General features: G+C 37.1%; 3 protein-coding genes across 7 annotated transcripts; 1 reads left to right on the forward strand and 2 right to left on the reverse strand.

The window, feature by feature from the left end:
• Positions 1 to 414: 414 nt before the first annotated feature.
• LOC149387311 (RNA-binding (RRM/RBD/RNP motifs) family protein) lies at positions 415 to 6,717 on the reverse strand. The gene is made up of 18 exons (XM_089623138.1): positions 6,555 to 6,717; positions 6,354 to 6,414; positions 6,189 to 6,225; positions 5,924 to 6,054; positions 5,748 to 5,843; positions 5,520 to 5,625; positions 4,602 to 4,735; positions 4,347 to 4,486; positions 3,734 to 3,784; positions 3,567 to 3,649; positions 3,426 to 3,480; positions 3,224 to 3,338; positions 2,404 to 2,893; positions 2,087 to 2,309; positions 1,913 to 1,983; positions 1,610 to 1,778; positions 1,363 to 1,492; positions 415 to 1,239 (listed from the first exon to the last, which is right to left on the reverse strand). The coding sequence occupies exons 1-18, from the start codon at positions 6,645 to 6,647 to the stop codon at positions 608 to 610; spliced, it is 2,817 nt and encodes a 938-aa protein (XP_089479264.1). The 5' UTR covers positions 6,648 to 6,717; the 3' UTR covers positions 415 to 607.
• A 4,827-nt stretch (positions 6,718 to 11,544) lies between these two features.
• On the forward strand, positions 11,545 to 16,852 carry BLH7 (BEL1-like homeodomain 7). Of its 5 annotated transcripts, none has more exons than XM_089622895.1 (6): positions 11,545 to 12,058; positions 12,285 to 12,376; positions 13,058 to 13,929; positions 15,171 to 15,544; positions 15,632 to 15,692; positions 15,762 to 16,852. In XM_089622895.1, exons 3-6 carry the CDS (start codon positions 13,264 to 13,266, stop codon positions 16,458 to 16,460), a joined length of 1,800 nt encoding a protein of 599 aa, XP_089479021.1. In that variant the 5' UTR covers positions 11,545 to 12,058; positions 12,285 to 12,376; positions 13,058 to 13,263; the 3' UTR covers positions 16,461 to 16,852. The 5 variants fall into 5 exon arrangements, with proteins under 5 accessions (XP_089479021.1, XP_089479024.1, XP_089479022.1 ...); XM_089622898.1 differs by having other exon boundaries at positions 12,285 to 12,346; XM_089622896.1 differs by lacking the exon at positions 12,285 to 12,376.
• A 103-nt stretch (positions 16,853 to 16,955) lies between these two features.
• LOC149387313 (protein CHROMATIN REMODELING 35-like) lies at positions 16,956 to 21,905 on the reverse strand. Its single transcript, XM_089624020.1, has 6 exons — positions 21,732 to 21,905; positions 20,606 to 21,162; positions 19,952 to 20,140; positions 19,566 to 19,724; positions 17,333 to 19,089; positions 16,956 to 17,239 (listed from the first exon to the last, which is right to left on the reverse strand). Exons 1-6 carry the CDS (start codon positions 21,739 to 21,741, stop codon positions 17,236 to 17,238), a joined length of 2,676 nt encoding a protein of 891 aa, XP_089480146.1. The 5' UTR covers positions 21,742 to 21,905; the 3' UTR covers positions 16,956 to 17,235.
• Positions 21,906 to 24,990: the final 3,085 nt, after the last annotated feature.

The following is a 24,990-nucleotide window of genomic DNA, read 5'->3' on the forward strand; positions in this document are numbered from 1 at the left end:
ATTTATTGTCATCGTTCTCTTCGGATCTAGACATTATGCTAAGTAAATTTTAATGCTCTTTTATTTTGCTCAAATCAAGTTCGATAAAAGTTGAGAACGATCATTTTAGTTATTGCCGGGTGGGAGAATGAGACCCAAAAAATGAAAGAAGAAGAAGAAGAAAGAAAAATATTTATTTGATGATTTTTAAATCCTATTGGAATTCGTAAACAATGCAACAACAACAACAACAAAAGACTTATTTATTCCTTTCAATGATTATTAACATTTTAGCCCCCAGACAGCCTATTATCAAAATAAAAGAAAAATATATAAATTTCATTATCCTTTCACGCAAAGCAAGGAGTACGATCCAAGTCGCTTCAGTGCTTGACCGTTACTTCTATTTTGAACTAGCATAGCATATATAGTATAAAACACAACACGTTATTTACTCCGCCGTATAGTTAAAGCTAAAAAAAGGGAATAAAATAGACGAAATGATACTAGTAATTTATGTCAAAATTGCTTCATTGAAAAGAAGATGAGAAAGAAAATATCAACTAAGATTACAGGACAGCAAAACTTACACGCAATTCCATTTGCGGCAATCACTTCGTCAAATAAATTATGCTTTGAACCATTTTCTGAGTTGTCCCGAGCTTTTCCCACCACCATCGGATTGGGTTGAATTCCTCTCCGTATATTTTGACTTGTATTGCTCGATGAGCATGTCAAGCTTATCGGTGCGGTCTCGCCCCAAAACGTCCTTGTTCTTGCCCGATCTCCTTTTCCTGTTAGAATCGTCATTCTCGATTTCCATGGGACCACGACTCTTCCTCTTCCTAGGCTGCTTGATCGCGTCTTCGGACGGTTTTGATTGTTTGGCTTCAAAAGGTTTCTTCTTGCCATCGTGTTGCCCGTTTCTCCGATTCTCATCGAAGACTCTAGGCTTAGCAGTCCTTGGTTCCGGTCCTCTTGATTTTTCGATGGACGATGCGTTATGTTTGATCTTCTGCTTTTTCGGGTCATTGGCGGTGTCGTTTTCAACTTGGTCTCTGTTTATCCCTGCGCCGTCATTCTCAGCTCTAGATTTTCTCTTTCCGAAACTTTTATCTTTCGGAAGAGAAACTGGTCTGTTCGATTCATTACTGTTCCGCGCTGAGTTCTGATCTCTTAGCTTGGCGTTCCGTAGCTTCAACACTTGAACATTATCGATAGCAAACTCTACGATTGGACGGTGCTCAGTTCCAAAAGTCTCTGCAAACTCAATGCAAACAGTAAATCAGAATAAAGCTTGAGTAGAGGGAAAGGTAAAACTAACCAGAAATCACTATAACCAGAGAAGTGTGTGGTTTTATAGAAGCTCGGGCAATAAGTTACCTGGATTATTATTGAGAACTCGCAGTGCCACTAGGGCATGTTGATGCTCCGAAAACTCGACGAAAGCAACACCGCGAGAGTGATTCTTTGACGTTTCCTTGCCTTTTCTCGAGTCTTGTAAGAATTTAATCTGTATATGGACAATAAAGATTAGAAAAATATGAATTAATTAATCAACAAAAGGCATCAGATTTTAGCGGGTATTATATATATGATCCTGAAATCTTTGTTAGCAAGAACCAATAACCTGTCGAATTGTTGGTTTTTGCTTAGTAGCTCGTGATGTAACTGCGTTGACCAAAAGTTCTTTGAGCCGCTTTTCATGCATAGACTTGGGCAAGTTGTAAATAACTAGTCTAGTCTTTGACATATGAAAATTCGGGGATCTTAGCTTTGTTGTCTTCGTTCTCTCCAACCTACATGGTGATAGAAAAGAAATATATGATCTGATGGCTGTGAAACCAATACTAATAAATATACAACACTTGTAAAACTGAATTTATCTTTTATTACAATAATATTTTCCATAAAAAATAAATAAATTACTTACGCCTGACGTTTTGCCATATCACTAGCCGAGACACCCTCAGCAGCTTGAGTACCCTCAACAATTACACCTTCCTAAAAAATTAGGAGGAAAAAACGGTTAGCATAAATGACAAAAAAAAACATGACTAAACAGAGAGTCAACAAATATCTTTTAAGGGTCAAATAAATCAAAAACCTTTGCCAGGTAAAGATTACGATGGTCATGATCCTCCTCGTTCTTATTAGCCGCTTTCTGTACTTCTTTGTCTTGAGCCGATTTTTTATCTAAAGCCTTCAACACTGTCAATTTTCTTCCTTTCAAAAAGATCCCCAAACCCGATGCATCATTAGCTGCTGAAAAAGCAGCCGTGGCTGCCTCTTCGGTTTTGAACTTGAGGAACCCAGTTCCTCTTGGTCGCCTGAAACAGTGGAATTCTCATATTTAAAATCATTCTAACAGAATAATACCAATTACCAAGTACATTGGGGTATAACCAAAAGAACACTGCATACTTGGTGACTTGATGAAGAACCGGGAAAAAGGATTGCACTTCCCCGAAAGTAGAAAAACACTGTTTCACTTCTTCGCTGGTGACCTCGAATAGAAGGTTGCTGACGAAAAGTGTTTTATGCAAATCTTCTGGTTCAGCTGTCGGCTTAGGCTTTACCGCCAGCTTCGAATCAGAAATATCAGACACCTCTGTAGATTCAGAAGGTAACTTATTGGGCGTCTCGGCAAGTTGAATATCTTTTTCTGTTTCCTTTTCTGCTTTCTTTTTTCTCTCTTTTTTCTTCTTCTTGGGAACCACAGGGCTATCACCGGAAGGAAGAGCTTCTTTGGAAGAAGATACAATCAGATTCTTCAAAACCTTTCCTGCTATGTCTGCTTCTTCATCAGAATCAACTTCCACATGAGTGTCCTCAACGTTGTAGTCATCAGAAGCATCATCTCCTAAATCATCGATATCGCTTTCAGTGCCCCCATCATCTTCATTCTCTTCATCTGCAAAGATCAAAATCTAATTCATCATACCTAATTTGAATTGGCAAATTTTAAATATCTAATCTCGTAAAAAAATGGTGAACGAGAGGTTTATATCCTTTTCATCAACCACACAGTATAATATCAAATACTGCATTGGCCAACCAAACAGTTAACTTGCAGTCATAATTTCTTTATTTTTAAATAAATATTTCTTTCGTAATATAGGTGTGCCTTGAACCCGTTACATTTCGTGTAGGTTAGTCTACAGGGATTATTACGATATTAAAAAAGTGTAAACTGTACAAAATTTTAGTATATGAAACGTGCATGGGCAGACTAAATAATTACCATCTTCTGGAGCAATATTTTCACTATTTCCACTTTTATATAAGTTCTTAGGCACCGCCCAGTCAACAGCTATAGTTCTGTTTTGCAGTTTTTGCCCATTGAACTTTTTAATTGCCTGCATAAGAGGACAAAAGATGTAAATCCATCATTTATGTATAAACTTTCCCTTAATTACTAGAAATGTAAGTGCAGCTAGCCTTACATTTTCTGCATCGGCCTTGGATGTGAATTTTACAAAAGCAAAACCATTCTGTGATCTGGAGGGAAAAAGTAATTTTAAAAGGTTAATAATAAAATTAAGAGAGCCTTAATATGAAGAAAGATTCTTGCTTATTAAGTATACCCTGTATCTTTTTTCAGTGGAATATATACATCCCATACAAACCCTGCTGAAGAAAACATCTCCCTTATATCACTCGCTTTTGCCTGCAACAGCGCTTAATAATTTATTGACGAATTCAGGTTCACTAACAAACAAAACTAGTAGGAGAAACAGTACGTTGACCAAACCTTGAAAGGGATATTTCTGATGATCAATTTCCACTTCTGAATCTTGGAACCCTAAACAAGCAAAGTGATGGTAACTTGAGTGAGTAGTCTATATTTCCTCTTACGTGATGTTAAAAATACAAAGAAGCCGTACATATCTAATTCTCACACACCAACACATAAATTAATCATATTTTTCATACAACATACCATGAAAAGTTTCCAAAGGAATTGATGAAAAACACATATTGATGACAAAAAATTAAAGACACCGGTAAAAGTACGACAAAAGTTCCTAGTTACGCTACAAAAGTTCCTAAACATCATCACACTTGGCAATGAAAATATCGAGGTGTAATTTTACTCTTTGGAAACACTCAAAAGCAGCCTTCTAAAAGAGTAAAAATTATTTGAATATCATTGATTCAATTATACTCTTCGTAAACTTGACCGACCTTTTCAAAAAGTAGCAACAAGCAAAAACAACAAAGGTTTGTAGCTGGTAATTTTGCCAGCTCTGGTTTTGGAAAACAAACAAAATGAAATCTCAAAGTTCCTAAAGCACTCTTAGAAAATCATTGTATAATAGTCCAATATACCGACGTAGTAAATTGTGTAAGCTGCTTTATTTTACCTCTCCACCAAGCTGACGAGCCCAAACCATGACTCCTTTTATCTCTTTTTGGTGCAACTTTGCAACAGCTGAACGAGCCGATTTGACACTTGCAAAAAGAACAGCCGAAGCGTCCATTTTGCATCCTTCTTGCATGACACCTGAACAAACCGAGGTGTGTTTATGATGTTTTAATCATTCAATAACATCAACAGATAACTTCCCTATAAGAGTGTGAACAAAATACCCTCATACAGCATCTAAAGAGACACTCACCATATTTCACAAGTTCTTCTTTCGGAAGAGGGTATGACACGGAGCATACAGTTCCAATCACCCTCGCTCGGGAATGAACAATTCCTGCCATCTTGGTATTAATAAGGCCACCGAATATCACTGTCCTCGCTACCCTTCATGTCGACAAGGAATATTGCATGTCACTACGGTAGGCTAGCATTACAACGTTATTGAATTTGAAACAAGATACTAAACTATAAAGTTTCGCCAACTGAAACAAGAAAGCAGTACACTGTTTGTTTACAAGCTTGGATCACAGAATAGACCTGAAACCAATGGCTCGGAACATGGAAAAATTCACCCATTAACATTTATGCACTTGCTAGATTAATAAGAAAAACATCAAAACCTATAAATACGTGTGTTGGGCTTCAAAAAAGACACTGAAAGGCCTTCAAAATATTCCAATTCAAGTTATCTCTTTATAATAAACGCGTACTTGTTATGAAATAAAAATAAATACGTTTGTGAAAGATAACACACGCTTATTGTATACGCCTGTAAACTCTAGTATGTGACAGGTGATATAGTTGGATCTTGCTATCATAGCTGTAGAATTGACATATACTACAACGAGTATCATTTTAGAATCAGAATCTACTAGCTGGTTAGCACTTAATTATATCTGAACATAGAATACTATATACAGTGTTATCATGAAATAGAGAAAAGTAATCCCCACCCCAATACTTCATATAAACAACTACACCGTTCTGGGTTCTGTAGAGACAACCAAATACCACAAACAGGAATAAATTAAATTATAATGCATGGTAACACAGTTTGCAGGTTTACACCATCTAATTCTCCATTCATTGAGACTGTTTCAACGTGACACACAAAGCTCATAAAAATAATGCTTGGAAGAGATGGGACTAATACCATCTAGTCCACTACCTTTGCTTTTCTGAACCGCCAGTTTTATCCTCTAGATCCTTATGAAGAAGCGCAGCAGCCTTTTTAGACTCGGATTTTTTCTTCGGCCTCTTTTCAACAGCCTCAACTATTAGGAAGAAAAAAAAATATTAAAAAGCAGAATAAGATAAAACCATGAGAACAGGAACAGCATTTACACCACATATATATTGAGAAGGCATCGCAAATAAATTGACGAGTTTAAGCAACCCTTTTTTTCTTCTACTTGTGGAACAACTTCTTCCAACTTGGCACCACCACCATCTTCTTCCGACTTTGGTTTTACAGATTCATCCGGCTCGGATTCTGTGGAAACAAAACCAAATTAAGTCAACACATAATCGGATTAGGAATCGTCAAGCTACGCTGCAGCATATATCATCAACCTTGATTTTTCTTTGGTCCTCTCTTCTCGCGAGGAGCTCGTTTGGTAGCGAGTTTGACTACAATTTTCCGACCTCCAATAGAAGAACCGCTCTTCACTTCTATAGAACGGTTAGCATCTTCGGCGACCGCACTGCAATATAATATGACACAGATTCAACTCATTGCTATCATCAATGTAAACTACAATAAATACATCAATCCTCTAGACAACTCAGATCACGAATTCGTAATTTCAATCTAAAGAACCAACTTATATTAACTTACAATTGAACAAAACCCGAACCCCGGTGCTCGGTCGATCCTAGAAAACAGAAAAATGACCATCAACCGACATTGTTTGATTGGAAAAAATAATAAATATATATACATATATATATATATATATATATAGAATTCAATTTTAATAAACTCCGAAAAGCACTGCCTTACCCTTCTGTGTAGCCATGAAACATCTCCTAATAGGTCCAACATCGCTAAAGGATTCCTCCAACTGAGGTTACGAGTGAATAAACATGATTAGCTCACCATTTACAGCTTTATTATCCAAAGAAACTAGGTTAAGTGTATAAACGCTAACATGCTTTCGTCGACAATAGTAGCTTAATTTGTGAGGGAATAAAAGAAGCGTACCTGAGAGTTGGTGAAGGAATATGGCAAATTGGAGACAAAGACTGTTGAAGGAGAGTGGGTTGAGCCGTCTAGGGTTTTCTTATTCTTCCCCATGGACGAGTTAGAAGTTCAGTTCGATTGAGAAACGTTCTAAAACCCTTCACAGAGAGAGAGAGAGAGAGAGAGAGAGAGAGAGAGACGACGATGGTAGCCAAAGGGTTTTTCTTTAAAATTGGGCCTGTTTGGGCCTATAACTATGTGCAGATGAAAATAGAATTAAGCTCAGTCCTCTCTCCATATAATTAAACGACGTATCGTATTGGAAATGTGTTGTCGCATGAAGATTAAAAAAATTGTGAAAGTGATATTAATTAGGGATAATTACGTAATTAGTATAAAACGTGCATCACTTTTCATATCTCACTCGTGTTTTCGAAAGATTTCGTGAAATGTTTCTGTTTTCTCTTGACAAAAATATCATTGTGTTTCAAATCTGGTCAACAGTTATTGAAATCTGGTCAACAGTTATTAAAATCTGGTCAACAACTATTTAAATTTGGTTAACAGATTTTGAAATATGATTAACAATTATTAAAATCTGGTTAACAATTATTAAAATCTAGTTCAAAATATTAATTTATTAAAATTTGGTCTACAGTTATTAAAATCTAGTTAACAGTTATTAAAAGCAAAATAAACACTACAAAAATTAAAATGTTTATTTATAAAAAATAAAAAGTTTAGCGGTTAATATTAAAAAAATTACAACAACAAAAAAACTATAGGAGACTATTTCCACTATTAAATATTGCAAAAAATGGCAATAATTGCCCATAATAATGCTTACGTTTAGATCTGATTTAACAGTAGATATTAATTTGTCAATAAACGTGGAATTGGCATGTAGATATAATAAATAACATGTTAGGTATAATAGAAAATGAGTGGCAGATATAAAGGATAATTATCATAAAATGTAAGGGAACTTTCATAAATATCTTATTTAAAGTTGGTAATTATTTGAAGACCTCAAGTTTTCAAATATTCGGTAATTAATTTTGTTTTCATGTGATATTGTCATTATTTCATATTAGTATGAACATTTTTTTTCTTTCAAAGTGAGTATTCAACATATCAAGTGTTACACATATACGCATTCATCTCAAACTAATTCCAACCTGTATATATAATGTATAACACGTTTCTTTCTACAAATACGCTATACGAAAACGCTCTTATTAAAAATTAGATAAGTTTGGTTTGCAATTGATAACTAATAGGACTCATGGTACTGAAATCAAACACACCTTTCGAAAAAGAAATGGATTTGTGAAGTAGTTTGTGGCAAATGTCATCAAACTATTTTAATATCATGATCTTATTAAGTATTTGTGGCAAAATTTCCTAGTTACATGATTCCAACAATCACGTCTTTATTAAATAATAAATTCATGCATGAACTTAGAGTCCTTGGACCATGGGGGAAAGTAAAATCAGAGTACCAACGTACGTCGTACTCATAGCTGAGACAGTGACATGTAACTTTAGTAATCATATTCACACTCAATTGAATTTAGAATAATATTAATTTTCTCTACGTGCAGATAAGACGTTAATGTAGACCAATATACACCATGTGCATCTAAACTCTAAAGAAAGAAGGTCTATACAGCATGGTTAAGTATTAAATTCAAATGAGTCTCAATAATTCAGGCTTCAAGTGCAATATATACATGGAAATTGTAAACCCAACACCCAAAATGGAAAAAGAATAAAAGAAATCTCTATATTATAGTGATAGTTGTATGGATGTTCATTGTCTATCAACAACTTTTGTATGGACATGAAATGTTTCAGTTGTGTGAATGAGAATGTCACAAAAGTTCATATATAATAATAATAATAATAATAATAATAATAATAATAATAATAGGGCTATTGATGGTATAAATATCTTAATTTTTTTATTCTATACATTTTTATAGCACAATTTTTTTTTTGCGACAAAAACACTTAGGTTGTGTTTGGTAGTTAACTCAAAAAGTTTTTGTTTTCTATTTCCTAATTTTTGTAGTTGTACTGAAAAATTATTTTGGAGTTGTTTTCAAAAAGCTGTTTGGTAACGTTTTTATTTTTGTTTTTGAGAAAGTGAAAAAACTGAAAAAAAATGTTTGGTACAGTTTTCATTTTTGTTTTTGAAGAAATGAAAAGAGAAGATGAGGAGAAGGAGGAGAGAAGAGAATAATTTTTTTTTTCCAAAAACAAATTTTATTTGTTTTCAATTTTCTTTACTTTTTTACAAAATAACTTCAAAAATTTTTCAAACACATTTTCACTTTTTGTTTTCAAATTTTTCAACTCAAAAACTGTTTTTGAGAGAAGAACCAAACATGATCTTAATGTTTTAGAGTAGTACTATCGTTAACTGTAACCATGTTAAATGCCAAGTGGACTCACATTATTTAATAGATTGTATAATTTAAAACTACAAAATAATAATAAACTCCTTTACCTCTATTTTTTTTTTCTTTTAACAAAACTCTTTTACCTTCTTCCTATCCTATGTCGACAAAGGCAATATCAATCACCAAACATCAATTGCAATAATAAAGGTTTCCATATGGTTGATTATCGGATCTGAATGAATTCTTCCTCTTTGAGATTTCATTATTCTGTCTGCTTGTCTAAGATTTTATTTTCCCTCGCCCCGTCCTTGGTAGTCTTTGACTCTTGAGAGGTGAAGGTTATCGTCAATAGTTCTAACAAGTGTTACAGAGCAAAGAGAATGTATAACAAGTATTTCTCATTTGAAACAAGTGATTTGATTATACCTCTCATAACGAAAAGTAAGAATCAGTAAAAATATTTCAGTTTCGATGAGTGTACTCCACTCAAATATATGTCACAAATGAGTCAATAAATTAATATTAAATTTTCTTTTATATCAATAAACAAACATTATTCCAACATTCTCTCGTGTGGAATATCTTTATTATTGAAGTTAGGGCGGCGCAAAAAAACCGTAAATCGGATCGGACCGGTGATTTTTAGACCGCGGTCCGGTGTAAAACGGTTTTTTTTCCCCGGTCCGGTCCGGTCCGGCCTACTAACTTCAAACGGTCCGGTCCGGTTTTTTTAAAAAAAAAACCGTTATACCAGACCGGACCGGTTTATTTAAAAAAAATAAAAAAGTTAATGTCCAATTAGCCGAATTAGACATTTGTGGATGTATTTCTCTCCCATACATGACTATACGTTTTTGTTTTGGTGGAAAATTAATGGTTTTTTTAATTTGAATTATGTAAAACGGTTCAAAACGGTCCAAAACGGTCCGGTCCGGTCTAAACGGTTCAAAAAGGTCCGGTCCGGTCTACACGATTCAAAACGGTCCGGTCTGATCCGGTTTGGGTTTTTTTGGACCGTTTTGAACAGTCCGGTCCGGTCCGATTTTTTGGCCGGTTTTGGACCGGACCGGACCGTGTACAGGCCTAATTGAAGTTTAAAAAGATATTTTGTAATTTGTACTTAAATGTTAAATGCAATCAATTGTATGTTGTATGTGTGACTTCTTATGTGAGAATAAAAATAGTAAAAAAAAAAAAAAAAAACATTGATTTTTTACTCTGTTCTCTTCACGATCTCTCTTTTTTAAAATTTCAATCTGAGATATTAATTCTTTTATATATTGTAAAAGACACATGGTGAAAATGGTTCCACGACCACTTTCCAAAAGTTTGTACCTTTCGTTAGGATCACAAGAATGCCCAACCCCACTTCACCACTCCATCCCCAAGAGATGCCCTTTTCCATTGTTAAAATCTCAAACATCAATTACCCAAAAAGAAAAGGAGAAAAAAGGAGGAGGAAAATAAAGAAAAAGAGAAGAAGAAGAAGATAAAGGTAGGCAACAAATAAGTAGTGTCTTATTAGTGGGTTAGGCAAGTACCATTCACATTACCCACATTTATGATATGGAATATCCAATAAAGAAAAAAAAAAGAAAAAAAGAAATGGTGTGACAAAATGTTACCCTTCAAGTTAATTTCCACTATTTTCTCTTCATCTAATCATGTTTGATAAACCAGCATATCGTTTAGGTAAAGTCAAGTTATTATATCACGTAGTGAAACTTTTGTTAAAAAACCATCGCTTTAACAATCGAGCCTAAAATGTTGTTGGTTTATTTATCATTTTACGTTTTAATTTTGTTTATTCTCTAACGCCGATGTGATGAATAAATTCCTCTGATTGTTAAAATGCATTAAAAATTGTCTATTTGTTTGATAACATCCCGTTCATGCATAACGCAAGATATAACACTCGCACAAACTCTAGATAAATTAGTACACTACTTTGATCATGCGAAATATACAAATAGCTGAAAATGAAGGTGAAAAATTCAAATTCATAAGAGTACAAGACACTAATTGCAAAACTTGCTGATTTGTTGGTACTAAAAGACAAATATACGGATATGGAGTATGGATGGACACCTAAATTGGTGCGCCTGTTAGATATTATAGTACATTTTAAATTTAATATCACTAAAAAAAATATAAACAATACAATACAACCAAACGAACAAGTATAATAAAAAAAAATTAGATTAACAAATAATTTGAGTAAAATAGAAGCTTTAAGAAGACAACAAATTAAACCAAAATAAAATAAAAAGAGAATATGCTTATTTTTGGTGGATAACTGAAAATGGCTGCTTTCAAACCCAGACCTTCCAGGCTCAAATGAAGGGATTGAGTGAGAGAGACAGACAGACATAGCTAGAGAGAGAGAGAGAGAGAGTTGGTACTTGGTATATTAATATTAATAATAATAATAAGAAGAAGAAGGAAGGAAAAGGGTTTAAGAGAGGGTTTTAGTTTAGGTCTACCAACTGGTTGTTAGAAGATTGGACCTCTGTAACCAATCAAAATTCTTCATCACCATAACCGAGAGAGAGAGAGAGAGAGAGAGAGAGAAGAAGAAGAAGCCCAATATCATTTATAGTTCTTTTTTTTTGGGGGAAAGAAAAAGAAAATGAAGAAAAGTCAATCGTGTTTTTTTTTTTTCTGCCTATAGTTTTTCACTGTTGGGTTCGTACGTAAATGTGTTCGTGCGTGTGAGTCTCACGTGGGGATATTGACGGCAAAAAATGAAAGAAGGGAAAGAAGAAGAATAATAATTTGAAGAATTATTATTGATCATAATTCACAAAGGAGAGAAAGAAAAAAAAAGTGAAAAATAAAGAGAAATAGACTCTCCCTCTCTCCCTCTCTCATCACTTTCTTCTTCTTCCTCTTCCCTCTCTCTCACTATCTCTTTTTTTTTTCTTTTTTTTTTAGTTGGTTGGTTTACCGTTTATTAAATTAAATTGTATTTACGAATTTGGAATACGGTGTTTTTTCTTCTTCTTCTTCTTCTTCCTATTCGCTTCTTCTTGGGATCGGAAAGCGTATCAGAGGATTGGCTGTTTGTCTCCAATTCTTTTTGTGTTCCCTATATCGCCCACAACTGTTACGGGTCTCCAGGTATTTTTTATTTTATTTTTAATTATAAAATTTTATTATATGATTTTTTTCCTTGACTTTTACATTCACAGTCTTAGCTACTAAAACAAAAGCAAAGCATATATTGATATATTCCATTTCTCTTTCTCTTAAAAAAAATAATTATTTATCCTTTGTTTTTCTGTGGCTCCTCTCTCTCTCTCTTCTTCTCCCACACTTTATCCATCTGGACCATCTCTTTCTTTAGATGAGACGATGATGAAGAAGATGATGATAATCACAAGAAAATGATAATTTCTATTTTCTTTTGTACGTCTCTACTCAACCCAGTTAACAAAGGTTGTTTGCTTATATAGATCTTCTCAGCGTGATGAATATTTTTTATTATTATTATTTTTGTTTTGATGACTTGTCTAAAGCTCTAATTTTGGTCATATCTAAAAGCAGTTTCTGAGGAGTTTTTTTTCTTATATGTTTGTTGGATTCTGGGTCACATATTTCTTTGCTTATTAATATTCACTAAATGGAATTCAAATTTCCTAGGTTAGGTTAAATTTTCTCACTTGATCACAACTGTAGTAGGAGAAACCATCAATTTTTTTATGCTGTATTTTAAAATTCAAATTCACTAAATTTTTGTTGACTCTAAGAAAGTTCTCTTCTTTGTGAAATACATGACCAAATATTATTTAGAGACTATTTTTCTTCTTCTTTCTGAAGATGACTCTTTTTATCTTTGGTTCTCGTGTTTTCAGGCCCTTGAATTATTTATGTACTATATCTGGTATATATATAATATAAAATAGCTTTGACTGTCAGACTACTATGGGTATGAAGTTCTTAACCACACCTGTAATAAAGCTTTTCCATTCATGATGATTGACAATAGATAAAAAAAAAAAAAAAAAAAACAAAACAAAACATTAATTGCTTGCTTGTGACACACATAATTGATGAGAGAGGCTGTCCTGTAATCACTGCCTCATTTTGTTTTCTTTGCTCTCTATCTACTCATTTCAGTACTACCACCAAGCCATGTCTGATTAGCCACTGGGCAAGATAAAGTTTGAAGCTTTTTGATAAAGAAGAATAAGAAGAAGAGGTTGGAAAAAAATGGCAACAGATTACTCAAGCCCAAACAACCAAACCCATGTCTGATTAGTCACTGGGCAGGAAAAAGTTTGAAGCTTTTTTGATAAAGCACAACAAGAAGAGGTGGGAAAAAAATGGCAACATATTACTCAAGCCCAAACCACCAAAGCTACTCAAGAGAGCACATACCCACTTCATATCAAGACTCGAACATGATGATGTACATGGCCTCCGATTCCTACGCCGACGCCGCGGCGTTGGCAGCGAATTCTCAGCAGCAGAGCCTCGAAATGCCTCCTCCGCCGCCACCGCCGCCGATTGGGGCGGTTTCTGATCCGAGCAAATTGGGTGGGTTTGGAGACCCGGGGATCGTCCAAGGCCTGTCGCTCAGCCTGGGGACCCGAATCCCTTCGATGTCGGGCTTCTCGTCGTTTATGAGCCCAATGGGATTTGGGGACCAAGACTCGGCCAAGCCGGACTTGCCCTCTTCTTCTCCTCATTACGGAGTGATTGCGAGGGCGGTCCCGAGCTCGAAGTATTTGAGGGCGGCCCAGCAGCTTCTCGACGAGGTCGTCAATGTCAGGAAGGCGCTGAGTCAGCACGAGGGCCGGGATAACAAGAGCAAGAGCCACGCGGACGGTGGTGGGGATGATGGGTCGAAGAGCGAGTCCACGATCGGCGGCGGCGGAGGAGACTCGTCGGCCGGGAACTCTCAGGCTCCGCCGCCGCCGGAGATCTCTCACGCAGAGAAGCAAGAGCTTCAGAACAAGCTTACTAAGCTTTTGTCTATGTTGGATGAGGTACTTTTTTTTTTTTCTTTCTTTCCTTCTTTGTGTGTAAACTAAGAGAAATATCATGGAATAACCCGCTAGAATTAGACCCAGAAGGGTGAAATGGTAATTCAGTTATTTGATTGTATATTGGGACGCTCAGTTGGTAAATGAGGAGATAGGTTCGAGTCATTGAATTTTTTTATTTTTTTTATACTAATATATACGAGCCATTAGAGTGGGTCATAATATGAGAAGAGTTGTGAATTTGTTGTTTTAGCTTTCTTGGTGGTATAGTAGTGTAATTGAAGGGCTTGATTCACCTCTCTAGTTTATCAATGACAAATGTATAAATCTTTGTTATTTGCAACAGCCTAAGTTTCAAATCACTAGATGGCTATATTGCCCAACCTGAGCTATGTTTAGATTAGGAGTTAAGTAACCCTTTTTTCTTATTCTTCTTCTTTCCATACCTACCCGATGAGCGAAAAGGCCTTGAGATTTTGCCAAGGCAAAGTTTTGCGGATTTGGTATGCCTGAGAATAGTCATTGGGAAAATATTTGATCAACACTTGATCTCTAACAATACTGAGCTGGATTTTGCAATGATGTTTATTGAAATTGACCCAATAATAGCCCCGAGGACATCCAAATTCCGGAAGATGAAAAAAAAAATCCGGTTGTCTCCGAAAATAAAGAAGTGGACCAAACAACAGTGATTGCCTTTTATGTGATATGATTTTAGGCAATAAAATAATTGGGTAATTTTTTTTTTGGGTGAGAAATAGTATTAGTAGTAGTTGTTAGTCTATTAATAAAGGTGTGAAAGAGTCATTTAGAGGGAAAATGATTAAGTTTTTGCCTTTTGGAAGATTTACAGGTCTCTCGAATACCCGATTATCTTGTATTTTCTTACCGTTAATCAATGCTATTCCAAGGTCCTTATCATCATTCTGTTCATCTAGAAATCTGTCCTCGTTCTTAACCACGAGTCTAGCCACGGTAACCACGAGTCTAGCACTCGTTATATATCTTATTTTGGTTTTTTATTTACTAATCATATTCACGTCTCAAATTATGAAAACCCGACTCGTGTCAGATTCTTTAAAAATGTCGTTTTTATTTTCTAGTCATGGAGTAGTGTTATTACAGACCGGTTCACCTTTCCAATTATGAACAAAATTTAATCGATAATATCAGTAATTCTTGCCCGAAAAACAGAAGCCAACGGAATATGAGACGGTTTTTTTTTTTTTTTTTTTGGTGGACAGGTTGACAGAAGGTACAGGCAGTACTACCAGCAGATGCAGATCGTAGTGTCTTCGTTCGACGCGATCGCTGATGTTGGGTCGGCCAAGCCTTACACGGCTCTGGCGCTGCAGACCATATCGCGCCACTTCCGGTGCCTCAGGGATGCGATCGCAGCCCAGATCAGGGTGACCCGGAAAGGGCTCGGCGAGGACGACTCCGGCGGCAAAGGAGTCGGGATATCTCGGCTCCGCTTCGTGGACCAGCAGCTCAGGCAGCAGAGAGCTCTCCACCAGCTCGGGATGATGCAACAGCACGCTTGGAGGCCCCAGAGAGGCCTCCCCGAGAACTCCGTCTCGGTTCTCCGCGCTTGGCTCTTCGAGCATTTCCTTCACCCGTGAGCGAGCCCTTTTTTTTTTTTTTTTGGGAAATTCGAGATTTTACCCCGAGGGAAATGATTGAGAATTTTTCGTTTTTTGTTCAGGTATCCGAAAGATTCTGATAAGGTCATGCTGGCGAGACAAACGGGTCTGACTAGAAGCCAGGTAAGAGACAAAGAAGCCGCTCCAATATCATATATCATATCCGTAACGTATCGATTGTCGGGAAAGCAGGTATCGAACTGGTTCATAAACGCGAGGGTGCGTCTGTGGAAGCCGATGGTGGAAGAGATGTACAAAGAAGAGACCGGCGAGGCTGACGTGGACTCCTCCAATTCCTCTTCCGAGAACGCCCAGAGAGCCGCCGCCGGAAAATCGACAGCGACGGCGGACGAGGACAGAGCCGCCGCGGCCGCGGCCGACGAGCACCGGCAGCAACGGAGCCCCAGCCCGTTCGCGGGCTCCCCGAAGCCCGTCCCTGCGGACGTGGAAATGGCTCGAGGGCTTGACGGGCCCGATTACGGCGGCCTCATGACGATGATGAAGCCTCGCAGCAGCAACAATGGAAGCCTGTACCCGGACGTTGCCTTTCACCAAGACGGAAACGGCGGCGGCGGCGGCGGCGGAGAGAGGTTCGTGGCGGCCTACCATCAGATGGGGGGTCGGTTCGGGGGAAGCGGCGGAGTCGGGGGCGTGTCGCTGACTCTAGGGCTACAGCACTGCGACGGTGGTGGGCCCGGAATGTCGATGCCGATGCCGATGCAGATGCCCGGCGGACCCCACCAGGGGTTTGTAGTTGCGATGAGAGGGCACGGTGGCGGCGGCGACGGTGACATGTACGATGACGGCGGAGATGAAGGGCCGGATTTCGAGCACCAGCGGTTTAGTGCGGGGTCGTCGAATTCGCATTTGTTACACGATTTCGTGGTGTGAAGGAGAAATTTTTTTCTTTTTTTTTTGCATTGCAATGGGTTAGGTGAGTTTGTAGTCTTTCCAAATATGGAAATACATATATGAGAAAGAAGAAGAAGAATCAAAGAGTAACAGTTGTATTATATCAAGAAATTGGTTGGTTAAGGCTTAGCATATTTGTAAAGATAAGGATGTACAAGTAGCGCCCAGCTTTTGGCTTCAGGAAAAAAAAAAAAAAAAAAAAGATTTTATAGTGTGAAATAAAGTAATTCTTGCTAGTTTTTGGTTGAGTCGAATGACAAATAAGGCTATGCTTTAATTTTTCTTTTTGATTTTGTTAACAAGGATGTGCTTTTGATACCGACCTTTTAGTTATTGGAAACTAGCTCTGTACTTCATACAGTGTTTTTTTTTGTGTAGTCCAAAATTTCATTCAACAATCAGATTGTTGTCTATACCCAATACCAAGCACAAGGTATCAGAAAATGGGTAAAAGGAAAAACTTTTTTTTTTTTTTTTTTTTTTTTCTTGCATTTTGCTGTACGTTATGTAGTTTCCGATACATTCAAACGGAAGCTCATAAAACGTCTAAACTAATTACAAACATGGCCGTACAACCAGCCACACTGAAAAATGGATCAACATAAATCTTTTAACATTGTTATAAGGAAAATAAAATATGACCACAACAAAACATAAAAAAAGGGATGGAAGCTATTTACTGATGAAATTCCCAGTCCATAAGCTCAACTCAGAGACTTCATTCTAACCAAAGTGTCTCAGCATTACCCAGTATTTACCTGCAAATTATTAACACCATTATAAGAAAATACAAAGCAAAAAAAAAAAACTTGGGTTATTATGAACACATTAGTAATATTAGTATTACTAACCTTTTGTACACGAGCTTTACATCTTGGGATAGCAGAGAACTGTTCTCCAGAAACTCGTCATCACACTGCTTGATATCCACGGTCTGGACCTCGAAATTTCGGTACCCGCAATACTCGTTCCACTCGAACCACATCTTCGAGATCAGCTCTTTCTTGAAGCAAGTCTGATGGTCTTCCTCTTCGGGCGACCCGGCCGCGACCAGCCTGTAAGAGATGACTCGGTTCTTCTGTCCCGGTCGGAAAGCCCGCCCGATGGCCTGGCGGGTCACCGAGGGGTTCAAATGGACGTCGAGGATTATGATCCGAGACGCCCCGACCAGAGAGATTCCCTCCCCGCAAGCCTTGATCGAACCGAAGAAAACACGGGCGGCCGGGTTGTTGTTGAAGCTCTCCATCGACGACTCGCGGTTCTCTTGGGTCGATTCTCCCGAAATGACGAAAATCTCCCTCCCGAGGCTCCAACCCTTTTCCTTGATCGCCAGGCGCTCCAGGAACTTCAGGGGCGTCAAGTACTGGCTGAAGACGAGGAGCTTCTCCTTTGTGGATTCGCACAAGCGGAGCATGTTGAGGAAGAATTTCGCCTTGACTCCTTCTTCGATGTCGAGATTCACGAGCAGCTCGTCCATCTTCTCGTCGGTCGGTGATCCGGCGGTGTCGGAGAAAGTTTCGAGCTTCGGATGGAGATAGACCGCGCTCCCGACCGAGCTGGCCTTGAACTTCCTCACGAGCTTCTTTATCTTCCCGAGCCCTCGCATCTGTCTTGGGCTGAGATTGAGGACCACGGTGAGATCGAGCAGGCCGGGAAGCTCGTCGAGGAAATCGCCCTTGTAGTAGTGGAGAACTTTTCCGGTCATCTCTCTGAGGTCGTGTATCACCGAGACTTTCCGCCTGAAATCCTTGTCCTTCTGAAGAGTCTCCTCCACGATGTCGAAGAACGTCGCGTCGCCGCTCGTCTTGAGGTTTTTCCGGCCGGAGATGTCCACTTTGGCCATGATCCGCTTTACGATGGGCCGCGAAGTTTCCATCTTCAGAAACTTGGGCCGGACCAGGTTGAGAATGTTGAAAACCTCTTTGACGTGGTTCTGGTACAAAGTCCCAGAGAGCACGACCTTCCTCGGGGTCTGAATCTTGGCCAGAGACTGCAACATGTCTGTGTTCTCGTTCCTCGGAGTATGGCCTTCATCGAGGATCACGATCGACGGTGCCTTGAGAAGTATCTCTCGGCACGAAGACGAGGCCTCGCTGTCCTCAAGATCGCAGATAATGGTGGAGAATTGCTTGTATCCCAAGAAAAGTATGCTCTTCGTCTCTACCCACTGTTTCAACACCTCCAACTGCTGGTACCGATTATCGGCTTTGACCGTGTAGAAGTCATACAAGGGAATATCCTCCACTTGCCATATCTTGAACTCTTTCTTCCACGTGGACAAGATTCCTTTCGGGAGTATGACCAACGGTCTGGCGTTCGGGTACTTGGCGAGGAAACTCTGTACGAAGCTGATAATCATGAACGTCTTTCCCGATCCGGGCGCGTGAGCCAAGATACACCCGCCGGGATTCTCGCCCACCAAATTGCTCACGAGAAATTGGAAACCCTCCACTTGATGGGGCTTCATTTGCTTTGTATGTCTGGGATGAGCATACACTTCACACGTTGTCGGATCATCGCCGGCCAAATTGAGACCTGCTATTCCCACCGACTCTCTGTCTTTGGAATTCCGAGAATCGGGCAAGTAAGTGCGTGAACTTCTTTGTACCTACATCAACACATAATGAGGGCGACAAAAATGTCAAATCAGGCATTATGTCCGCAGTGGGCGGATTGAAGATATGATATTTAAGCTCTATTAGAAAAAAAATGATTTCAGAATTATAGTTCGAACCGAGACCAAAACATTACTGCTTACTTGATTTGGTGACTTCACTGCTTAAAACTGGTACTAAGACTATGTTAACAAAAAAAGATATTCTTAAAAAAAAAAAAAAAAAAAAAAAAAAAACGAAACCAACTACACCCTTTCTCATGATGTGATATAAATAGGTGATTTTAGTCAAATAAAAGACATTGTTTTATCAAGATCTCGTATTCACTATGTCCATAGAATTCAAGTGAGGATCTGAGTGAAAAATATTATAACTCACGCATATTCTTAATTTAAGATGAATTAATAACATGCATGGTAAATTTAGTATTACGTAGATGAAATGCTGAATCATGAAGGTGAGACATTACCTTGACGTACTGGTACTCAAATATGTTCTGTATATCTCTGCCAATCACCCCACAGACACGACACACCTGACCAATATCATCCTTTAGAACATATGAATGGTCGCATGCTTCTTCATCTTCTATTTCCTGATCATCCGAGGAAGGATCTACGGTAGCATCCTTGAAGCAACACCAGAACACGAAAATTCGCTCAGTATGCATATATATGTGAAAACTCAAAATCAAATTTGAACATCCATTAACTAAAACAGATAGCCATCAGAGCATTGGCACATAATTTATAAAGATGCTAAGCATGGAAAAGTATATTCTATTTTAAGAATGCCTAACACAAGTGAAAGATAAAGAAATCGTTATCCAATTACAACCAATCTCTCTAACGATACCTTGGATACTTCTAAACACATTGCCACCTCATTCCAGAGATCTTCAAACCCGTCCTCTGCTGGAACATTCTGAGAATTATCTTCCTCTTCGACTCCAACGTAGACACCTTTATCCCGGTCGGTTTCAGCCTCGGTGTCCTTGGAAATCAGTGGTTCTTCTACACGAAGCTTATCGACATTTCCCCTTACCTACATAGCAGGGTCCCAATAGTCAACTTGCACCCAAAGAAAGAAAAAAAAAAAAACTAAGATGACAATCAAACAATGGATTTGGATAATAAAGTGTATTACCTGCCAAAAAAAATAGAAAATTAGGAAAATAGCCAACTTAAACGTTTGATATTGCTAAATAGCCAACGTTTGGTAAATCTGAAGTAAATAGCCATAAATAATGGCGTGGCCTATTATATGGAGGTGGCTATTTATCTAAGCTTTACATATGTAAATACATGAAAATGGCTATTTACCTAAGATTTACCAAACGTTGGCTATTTAGCAATATCAAACGTTTAAGTTGGCTATTTTCCTAATGGAACAAAAAAAAAATGATACGGGCACATGACCCATTAAGTAATAATCCGCAGAAGAAATTTTTTTTCAATCGACCGCATTCTGGGTCAAGAAAGTCCAGTGATGACAGAAAGTAAAAAGTACCTCAATAGGCTTCGTCAAAGGTCCCGCAGCAGGTGTGCCGGAGAATACACTCTGAAAATGATATCCATTGATTTCCTCATCTTCCTCGTCCGACTCAATTGTTATGACGGGCAATGGGGTCTTCGGCGGTGTGACTTCCTGAGCTAAGTCGTCATCGTCGTCCAGATCTATCACGTCATTTTTTGCCCCAGATCTATCCATGGCAAGAAACTTCTCTGTAAGCGACGGAAACATCTCGAAATAAGGATACAATACCCGCATCTTCTGGGCAAGAATGGCTTCTATTTCCTTTGTGACGCTCCCATACTTTCCGCTATCCAATGAATCTAGAAAGTCTCGAGTGGCCAGCGGATTAGAGAAATCAACGACTTTCTCATCGGGCCGACCCAAAGAGATGGTTCCACCATCTTGAAATTTCCGATCAGCCAAAAGTCTCGGTCGTTTATTCACAGGAGATGAGAGCTGTTCGTCGCCATGCTTACTCGATGGGAATTCGATCCCGTCTTGATAGTTTTCATCAAGACGAAATCTAGGGCGTTTAAGAGCCGAATAGACGTCTGGAATATAGAAAATTGCACAGAATATCAGGACCAACAGTGACCTAAGATTTGCAAGCTTGGAAGCCATCAAATGATTCTTATAAATATTAGCTTCCAATTGAGCTCAATCTTCTGAAACATATTTGAGGAGCTCCCAAACGAGTTCAAAATAAGTAAGCTATTCTAATGAACATACCGAAAATTCTATACATAAAAAGACCATAGCAACTCATTTCTGGCTACTTCTAAGGAAAGCCTGGGTTCTATTAGGCCAAAACAAAACATAGAAATTCACACTGATCAAGAGCTCTATGATAAATGCATACCGAAAAAATTCGTTACATCAGAAAAACGCAATTTCAAGGCTTCTCTAATCAAAGGCAGTCAAATTAGGCGTTTGTGCTAAATGTTAAAATCCAAAACCGAATGCAATATCAGGTTAAAGTTTCGTCTCGGATGGGAAGAAATACAAATCTATAACTAAAAGAAAATGCAAAAATGGGTTTTATGAATAGCTTCCGCAACCAAGGAAACACCATGCAGAGACTGATAACGAGAATGTGAGTTGAAATGGAGCGAATCGTTACCAATTGACATAGTAGCTGAGTCGGCGAGGAAATTCTTCGTCTCGGCATAAAAAAAGGAGAACGATTTTGTTATGCTTCTTCAATCAGAGATTTCATATCAACGCACGAAATAAATAGTGTGTTTCTGAGTGTCACCATGAAGAACTTGTGAGCCCGGAGATTCTCTCTCTCTCTCTCTCTCTAGCATTCCCAATTACCGAGATGCCCTTCCGATAAAGACAATTGCATTTTACTGTACGAAAATACATTTTCATTTTGGTCACACTAATTTAAACATTAATTTTTTTTTTTTGAACGAAATATTTATACCTACACATGTAAAAAAAAAAAAAAAAAAAAAAAAAAAAAAAAAAAAAAAAAAAGGATTGAAGATATTTCCTCATGTTTTTTAAAATCTCTTACGATGCCACAATTAATAAGGTAAGATTGAATATATTTCAACCAATTTTATTTTTATAGATTATTCCCTTTTTTTTTTTTTACAATTCATATATTTCAAGTGGCAAAATTACTGCGATTTTTTAGTTATAGTCTTATATTACTTTATGATAATCCTGTTATATTTATTGATTTGAATATTTAATAATTGTGTTACTTGAGCTTTGATTATACGCTTATTAATATTATTATTTTGTTGTGTTTTTGTCAATTGTTTAATCATGCGTTAAATGTATCATATCTGTTTAATTATGTGTTAAAAAATATCACACAAAATCGGTGACAATCGACGACAAAGTTGATGCTGGAAGGACTGCGGCCAACGAAAACTATTTTATACTTCTTGTCGTTCGATTTTTGCCAAAACTATATGTCTATTATTAATAAACCAAAATTAAATTTGATAGTTCTATAATTAAATGGATTGTACAAAAACTATAACACCCTTCATAATTTCGTGACAAGTTGATCACAGAATTTATAATTTTGCGACAATTCGATCACAAAATTTATATTTTGTGAGACTTCGGTCACAAAATTCTGTATTTTGTGAAGAAGTTTAAAATTTCGTAACAAATCAAACACGAAATAAGAAAAACGGCCACGAATATGTATTTTTGTAAGAAAACAATTCTTTCTCCTAATTTAAATAGTATAATTTTTAAATGTTGAGTTGTGGTAGATTTTGATAAAAACAACATAAGTTTAGTAGTATTCGTGTCAAATGTCCTTTTCAAATATATGGCAAGAAGTATCCATCATCAAATGCTTATATTCCATTACGTATTATCGTTACTTAACCTTGTTTTAAATTTCTTCACGACGTGAAGGTCTATCTCCGGCTCTCTCTAATGTCGATCTCATGCGCTTATCCTTTTCAGTCGTGCTTTTCTCCCTCTCAATTATGGATCCTCGGCTCCACCTGACGCTTACGCTTCGAGTGAGTGTTCGATTTTGGTTGGAGATCGAAGAAGGCGTAAAGGTTTAGGAAGTGTCAGTGTTATTGTATCTCTTTTGTGTTTGTTAGTTTTATATTCCTATGTTGCAATATATGGTTGCAATGGTTTATGCATTTTTTGTTAAGTACATTTCTTAGGGTGGCTTTTGTTGCCTCGAAGATGAGCTAGTCACCTTTTGGGATAAGGGTTTTGATCAGCTTTTTAGTTTAAATTAGAAAAATTTATTGGAGTTTGGCGGGACAAGTATTTTCTCATCTCTTGCCAAGTTTGGAGTTCCTCGAGTGTTTTTCTCCAAGGTTGGCGATGGAAAACAAGCTCACAGTTGTTATATGGCAATGCTTCTTGCGATTTAAGGAATATGTAGAAAATTTGGATTGAAAGGTCCAAAAGAGTTTTTGACGGGTGAAGATATGGAATTACCTATTCAAATTGACCCTTCTCTTTTGTTTTTACATTTTGTATATATTTTTCTTCTCATTTTCAATACATATTTTTTGAGTGATTGTATCATGTATCGATCTCTGTTCAGGATCTGTCTTAGGCCGTAGATAATTTTGTGTGTTAATGAGATCATTCCTCTTATAAACAATTATAGGTCACACTTTTTCTAACTTTGAAAGTGAATCCTAGGCATCAAAGAAAGATTAGATTTTAACATATTCTCAGTACAAATCAAAGTATCAAACCCCTATATTCCATTACTAATTATTATTATTATGGGATCGGAACAAATAACTTATCAACACCAATACACACCGTGCTTTTGGAGATAGTGGTACTGATATGAGGATCTCTTGAAAAGTCATCCTAAGAATTGGTGTCACACATATTATGTATGTTGAAAAGGTCTTAGGTTGTAGCACATCTAAAGGTGTTCACTTTATATTTGTTATATTATCTTGGACTTACCCTATTCTTTTTTATATAAGTACATGTTTAGTCAACTCACAGCCAAATGAACCCGTTTTATATTTTTTTACAATACTATGAGCAATCACTGCGATGGTCCTTGCCTTTTTGGTAATTTTTAATGGGGTTTATAGTAGTTTTTTTTTAGCAAAATAGCAAAGTCAAACGTTGTAATTGTCAAAATAGTCAATTTTTGGTTTATTTTTAATGTGTAGCAAATATATCACATTAACAGTAAAAAATACAAATTTGCCCTTCATTTAAATAATATCAAATCAAAATATTTGGAAGATTATTGCGTCCAAAAAAGAAAGAAATGAAATTGAAATCGCGTGAATAAATGCCAACTAAAACAGATACACCGTGATAAATGCATATCTAACAAATCCACCGTGATAAATGCTTATCTTTCAAACACGCAACCAAACCTGCACCGCACGAGAAAAAATTCAAAAACAAAGTCAAACAAAAAAATTTGAAGCGAGACCGGCGATTGAAATTAACATATATTAACATAAATTAACAGCAATTAACAGATATTAACATAAATTAACAGGATTGATCACCGTTCCATACATGAATCAATGAGTGAAAAATCTTCAATCAAAGCTCTAATTTAACATCTAATTTACGTTGCAATCAAATTAAATAGGCAAAAAAAATTATTGTCTGCGATTTACTGATACAAACAGATTAAATACAAAGGACCAACACCAGATCGTCAACAGCAATTAACAAGAATTAACATAAATTAACATGATTGAAAACAAGATCTTTAATTCTTGTACAAATATCAAACATAAAAACAGATAACAAAAACCTGTAAATCGTTCAATACCTTATTCAATGAGTGAAAAGTCGTCACTCAAAGATCTTGTAAGGGACAGTTCTTCATTCGTAATAATTGTTGAAACAGACAAATTTTCTATCGACATTTCTTAGGGTTGGTTTTT

The sequence above is a fragment of the Urtica dioica genome, chromosome 8 (genome assembly GCF_054948205.1).
Source record: "Urtica dioica subsp. dioica isolate 48M chromosome 8, U.dioica_male_clone48M_v1_H2, whole genome shotgun sequence".
NCBI lineage: Eukaryota > Viridiplantae > Streptophyta > Magnoliopsida > Rosales > Urticaceae > Urtica > Urtica dioica.

Bases quoted from the DNA above. Each gene is read 5' to 3' on its own strand.
- BLH7 (XM_089622895.1), top strand. From the start codon at position 13,264: ATGGCAACATATTACTCAAGCCCAAACCACCAAAGCTACTCAAGAGAG. The intron at 13,930-15,170 runs GTACTTTTTTTT...TTTGGTGGACAG, and splicing joins TTTTGTCTATGTTGGATGAG to GTTGACAGAAGGTACAGGCA. The intron at 15,693-15,761 runs GTAAGAGACAAA...TCGGGAAAGCAG, and splicing joins CGGGTCTGACTAGAAGCCAG to GTATCGAACTGGTTCATAAA.
- LOC149387311 (XM_089623138.1), bottom strand. From the start codon at position 6,647: ATGGGGAAGAATAAGAAAACCCTAGACGGCTCAACCCACTCTCCTTCA. The intron at 5,626-5,747 runs GTTGCTTAAACT...TCTTCCTAATAG, and splicing joins ACAAGTAGAAGAAAAAAAGG to TTGAGGCTGTTGAAAAGAGG. The intron at 3,785-4,346 runs GTAAAATAAAGC...TTGCTTGTTTAG, and splicing joins CTCGTCAGCTTGGTGGAGAG to GGTTCCAAGATTCAGAAGTG.
- LOC149387313 (XM_089624020.1), bottom strand. The intron at 19,725-19,951 runs GTATCGTTAGAG...TGTTGCTTCAAG, and splicing joins TGTGTTTAGAAGTATCCAAG to GATGCTACCGTAGATCCTTC. The intron at 19,090-19,565 runs GTAATGTCTCAC...GTGTTGATGTAG, and splicing joins TTGAGTACCAGTACGTCAAG to GTACAAAGAAGTTCACGCAC.